The 5,469-nt window shown below is 37.1% G+C and overlaps 1 protein-coding gene across 1 annotated transcript in view; it reads left to right on the top strand.

Moving 5' to 3' along the window:
• The window catches only part of LOC105624629 (protein crumbs), a 17,759-nt gene that overhangs the window by 7,640 nt on the left and 4,650 nt on the right, over positions 1-5,469 (top strand). Inside the window, 7 exon segments of the mRNA XM_012205986.1 lie at positions 74-655; positions 993-1,264; positions 1,459-1,861; positions 2,251-2,727; positions 2,999-3,751; positions 3,835-4,648; positions 4,978-5,350. Coding sequence (XP_012061376.1) covers positions 74-655; positions 993-1,264; positions 1,459-1,861; positions 2,251-2,727; positions 2,999-3,751; positions 3,835-4,648; positions 4,978-5,350 — 3,674 coding nt within the window.

Here is a 5,469-nt window from a genome sequence, read left to right on the forward strand (position 1 = left end):
TATATATATATATATATATATATATATATATATATATATATATAGAGTTTTATCTTTTTACATTAAAATAAAGATAATCATTTGTATTTTTCAAAAAAAGAAACTTTTAGCATGTTTGTATTATCAGAAAAGTATATAATATTTCAAATACTTTCTTTTGCAAAAATTAAATTTTTAAATATCATTCGCAGGTCAATATTGCGATCTTGATGTAAACGAATGTGAGTTGCACGGCAATTCTCTATGCAACAACGGGATCTGCATTAATACTGAGGGTAGCTACAACTGCTTTTGCCGGCCGGGCTTTTCCGGCGATCATTGTGACATCAATATCGATGAATGTTTGTGCGGTCCTTGCAAGAATAATGCTACGTGTCTCGATGGTATCAACATGTTCCAGTGTCTATGCCAACCCGGTTATACTGGTAAAACCTGCGAGATAGACGTGAACGAATGCGACAGTAACCCGTGCCACAACGGGGCACAATGTGTCAATGGTATAGCATCGTACACGTGCGTATGCCCGGTTGGGTTTCTCGGTATTAATTGCGAGATCAACGTCAACGAATGCGAATCATCACCTTGTATGAATCAAGGAAAGTGTATCGATGGCATAAATGATTACACTTGCGATTGCAGTGATACTGGTTTTGAGGTAAAGCTCCTTTTAGTAAATTAAAAAAATAATTTGCTGTTATTATCAATAAAATAGTATCTTTTTTAAAGTGCACACAGCTATTTTATGATTCCAATTACTTTTTACATTTAGTCTTTTTATTTAATTTAATATATTAAATATTTAACTTGTAGGAATTAATAATTTTAAGAAATAAGTTGAATTATAATTTCGTTAATTGTTATTTCTAATTATATTTAATTCAATATTTTAATTTATTTTTACATATTATTTAAATCTAATTTAAAAAGTAAGAATTTTATTAAATTTAATTGTTTATTTATAATTAAAAATTTTTTAAACTTTGATTTTTAAGGGTCTACATTGTGAGAATAATATCGACGAATGTTTGCCACAACCGTGTGTAAATGGTGGACTGTGTCTGGACGACATCAAAAGTTACAAATGCCAATGTTATACCGGCTACATTGGTAAGAACTGTGAAGTAGATGTAAACGAGTGTGAGAGTTCGCCCTGTCAATATAATGGCACTTGTCTTGAGCGATCAAACAAAAACCTTTACAAAAGTGAGGCTCTAAACTTACCTGCGATCTTTACCCAAGAATTCAATTACACCAATGCCAGCGGGTAAGCCTTTAAATAACTCTTTCAGCTAATTCCTAGTTTTTCTCTTATTTTATTTCAAAATTTAATTCAGAAATATTCCACGTTCCATAAAATGCGCAACGCATTAAGAAGATGACTTGAAATCTATAATTTTCGGAATATTTTTTTCATATTTTATCGAATGTAAAAGGAATAAGTTCTTGAAATCTTGATAGATATGAGTGCCTCTGCGTCCAAGGTGTCACCGGCAAGAATTGTGAGGTGAATATCAACGAATGTGACAGCAATCCCTGTGGTCCAGGTACCTGTATGGATCGTATCGGCGGCTACACTTGTGATTGTGACGAGGGCTACGAAGGAGATCACTGCCAACACGAAATTGACGAGTGCAAAAGATATAGTCCCTGCGAGCATGGAGTGTGCACAGATGGTAAAGCCGATTATTTTTGCAATTGTGAACCGGAATACGGTGGCAAAAATTGCTCGGTAAAGTTAATGGGCTGTCAAGGCAATGCCTGTCAAAATGGAGGCACTTGCTGGCCCTATCTAGTCGATGAGACCATTCACAAGTTCAACTGCACGTGTCCCAATGGCTACCATGGTGAAGTTTGTGATTATGTAAGTATTTATATTTTTTATTAAGCATTTTTTAAACAATTTGAATATAATTTCGAATAATTAAAAACATTCCGCATTTCAACATGAAACATGAAACATCGTTTTATAAATTCACTTTTAATTAACAAATTTTTTTATATCCAACAAAATTTTTGCTTTATTTACGAAACTTTTCTATTTTTATCATACTTGAAAAAATTTCGAATAATTAACAATCATTAGTCATTGAATGCAAAAAGTATTTATCATTCACGCTTAATTATGCTTTATCGCACACGTTAACTTATTCCCGAAGCGCTTCTGGCGGAAGAAGGTGCGTAAACGCGTTCCGCTTGTACAAGCAATTTAATAAACATCTTAAGTGTTATTATTGCTCAATAAATTCACAGGTGACGACAATGTCTCTAAGCGGCAGCTCGTATGTCTTGGTGAATACCACGCGCGACGAGGGCTACGATATCCAATTTCGCTTCAGGACTACCTTACCGAATGGTCTGCTAGCTATTGGTAGGGGTGTGACCATTTATATTCTTCAGTTGGTGAACGGCAAACTCAATATACATTCTAGTATATTAAATAAATGGGATGGAGTCTTCGTTGGTAGTGGACTCAACGATTCCAATTGGCAAAAGGCCTTTGTAGCGATTAATGCGACTCATCTCGTTCTTTCCGCCAATGAGGAACAAACTATCTATCCCATCAGTCCCAATGAAGGTTCTAATTCATCGAACCACACATCTTTCCCTACGACTTTTGTGGGCGGAAGTCACATCAGCTCCTTGAGCTTCTTGAGAAGATTGTCTCGCTTACCTTCGTTTACTTTCTTTGTCGGCTGCATGGAAGATGTTGTCATCAACGGCGAATGGGTACGTTAATCAAAATAAATCAAAATTAATAATTATTAATTTCGATTTTTAATTGATGTATTTTCGATTGATGTATTTTTGATTAATAATCAGAAAATTTTTTGCTTTTATTTATTTTTATTGCTATCTATCTACATAATAACAATTTCTTTTGTCAAATTCTTAAAATCAATTATGTGTGTATCTTCATAATAATTTATACATTTCATAATATATTTCATGACATAATAATTTATACAACAACATTTCATGATTCCAAACTTTATCTCAGGTCTACTCCGGCACCACATCAAAAACTGTGTACATGGAGGATGTGGAAGCGGGCTGTCCTCGAGAAGCTCAATGCTCACCAAACCCTTGTAAAAATAGCGGTCACTGTACTGATCGTTGGCGTGATTTCTATTGCAAGTGTGAGCGTCCTTACCTCGGTCACACATGCCAGTACAACATGACAGCAGCTACCTTTGGCTACGAGAATATCACGAATGGTTACGTGACCGTAAGGGTCAGCGATGCGGCCAGACGTACTGTCAGCTCGGTCGTTGATATCTCTATGTTTATTCGCACACGGGAGAGCTACGGTGATATTTTCTATTTGGGTACGGAACCAGATTCTCAAGTCGATCAGAAGTCACAAGAGAAGACCTACATAGCGGCACAATTGGAGGGCGGGGAATTGCGTGTGAGGATTCAATTTAACGGCACGGAAGCTTACACCGTCGGTGGTGTAAAGCTCAATGATGGAAACAACCATCTGATCCAAGTGGCGAGAAATGTCACTCTCGTTCAAGTAAAAATCAACGGTACTGAATACTTCCGCAAAACCATTAGTGCTACAGGTGATCTAAATGTTACCGTTTTCTATCTGGGAGGACTTCCACAGTCATCACGATACATTCGTCAAGTTGATAGTAGACAAATGGAAGTGCAACAAATGCCACAAATTAATTTCAAAGGCATTATTCAAGATGTGCAGATATCAAACGGTACAAGAACAATGGTCGTGGAATTTTTCCCGCTAAAGGTGATTAGAATCCTTTTTCATATATTAGCAATAATTATGTACAATATACTTTAGATTTATAAATAACTCTTATTTTCTCTTAGGCACAGGACATTCCTGCACTTATTCAATTCGGCAATGTCTCCTTCGATCCTGAAAAAGTCCTCGAGGGTGTGGTATCGGATGATGTGTGTGTAAGCAGTCCGTGCAATCACAATGGCACATGTCATGTCACGTGGAATGACTTCTGGTGTCAGTGCCCGCGGGGTTATACCGGCAAAACTTGCCAAGAGATGGAATTCTGTCAATTGCAAGACTGTCCGGCGGGATCACGTTGCCAGAACCTTGACGACGGTTACGAGTGCATCGCCAACGCGACCTTTGACGGTATTTCCACTGTCTTCACGTATACGTACGGTCGCGTTACAGATATTGCCAGTGATCTACCACTTGATACCATTGAGATCACTTACCGATCCAATATCGGTGGCACGCTACTTCACATAGCGCCTCACATGGGTGACCAACATTTCACCGTGTCTGTCTTGAAAGACAACGTTACTGTATCCTGGCGGCTCGATTTAGAAAATCAAAATAATGTCTCTTTTGGTAAGAGTCAACCTGACGGAAATTGGACTTCATTGCTCATCAAACTGAATAACAATTCTGTGGAGTGCGGTTACGCTAATCCTACTGAAGAGCAGCCTCATATAAGTCTCAACTTTAGCTTCCAACTGTGGTATGATCTACTGGTAACAGGAACAGTTATCCTCGGTGGAATTTCCTCCAGTGCTTTATCCGACAAGGATACTTATCTTACTGTTGGATCTAGATCTGAGAATAGAAACGGAATTGAGGGCAATAGCGTGGATTATGAACATAGATTGACGACCATGCCTCCACATAGTATGATATCCGGTGCGTATAAAAAATTTTGATATAATAAAGAATTTTAATTACTTAACTTTAAATGTTATTACACGTTGTATGCAATAAATATTAAATTAAGAATAATATCACAGTTTATTTCATATCATTTAAAAAATGGAAATGCTTAAACTCCGAACTTTTAATCTCTGATTCTACTCGATTCTGAAAATTCGAGAAATTCAATCTTTATTGTTTTCATTCTAAAATTTTTAGTCGTCTCTGTAGAATTGATTCTCCCTTTCTTTGTTGCTTTAAAAAAATGTTTAATGTTTTTTTTTCTTGAAATCAAAAAATTATCCTTTTCCTTACATACACAGGAGAACCATTTAAGGGTTGTCTCGGTGAAGTACGTATCGGCAGTATATTGTTGCACTATTTCACCTACGAAGAAGTTTATCAGAATGCGAACTTCACCCCGTTGGAATATCTGGAATTGCAGGGTAACGATAACGCCACTCATCGCGACAGCATCGGTTGTCAATTGTGTTTCGACACGGATTGCCAAAACAATGGTTATTGTTTCGATAAGGCCAATAGTTACATGTGCGAATGTCCGGCAGGTTATGCCGAGGACGACTGTTCTTTTAATATCGATGAGTGCATCGACAACAAGTGCCAAAACGGCGCGACTTGTGTCGATGGTATTGCCAATTATACCTGCGTATGCAAGAACGGATGGCAGGGATGGCTGTGAGTATTCTCTTTTCTTTAAATTATTTTAGGTTTATATACAAGGAAGGATTAATATTTTGTGTGTGTGTGTGTGTGTGTGTGTGTGTGTGTGTGTGTGTGTGTGTGTGTGTGTGTGT

This window comes from Atta cephalotes (assembly GCF_000143395.1).
Source record: "Atta cephalotes unplaced genomic scaffold scaffold00083, whole genome shotgun sequence".
NCBI classification, from domain to species: Eukaryota; Metazoa; Arthropoda; class Insecta; order Hymenoptera; family Formicidae; genus Atta; species Atta cephalotes.